Source organism: Nestor notabilis, unplaced genomic scaffold, assembly GCF_000696875.1.
Source record: "Nestor notabilis isolate BGI_N333 unplaced genomic scaffold, ASM69687v1 scaffold23606, whole genome shotgun sequence".
NCBI classification, from domain to species: Eukaryota; Metazoa; Chordata; class Aves; order Psittaciformes; family Psittacidae; genus Nestor; species Nestor notabilis.
In genome coordinates, this window is record NW_009932736.1 from 3228 (window position 1) to 3494 (window position 267).

General features: G+C 71.2%; 1 protein-coding gene across 1 annotated transcript in view; it reads right to left on the reverse strand.

The window, feature by feature from the left end:
- The window catches only part of LOC104407310 (alpha-mannosidase 2x-like), a gene marked incomplete at both ends in the record, with an annotated part of 3483 nt that extends 3223 nt beyond the window's left edge, over positions 1–260 (reverse strand). The window contains one exon of the mRNA XM_010016553.1: positions 150–260. Coding sequence (XP_010014855.1) covers positions 150–260 — 111 coding nt within the window. The remainder of the gene's footprint in view (positions 1–149) is intronic.
- Between the last annotated feature and the right edge of the window lie 7 nt (positions 261–267).

Sequence of the window (267 nt, forward strand, 5' to 3'; positions counted from 1 at the left end):
TGCCGGGAGAGCCGCCGGTGCCCTCTGCCAGGTGGCTCCCGGCGCCCGTGTCACTGACAGCAGCAGGGAACGAGCCCTGGCCCGGGCATCCGAATGTCCTCGGGTGCGCTGCTGGCCCCTGCCAGCCCCGGCCCGTCCCCACCGCTCACCCTGGGGAAGTTGCCTCCGCTCTGGTGGCGCGCGGGGTCGTGCTGCACCCGGTCCAGCATCAGGTAGAGGGAGAAGACGGCCACGCAGAAGATGGCAGCTCCACACACTGTCACCTGC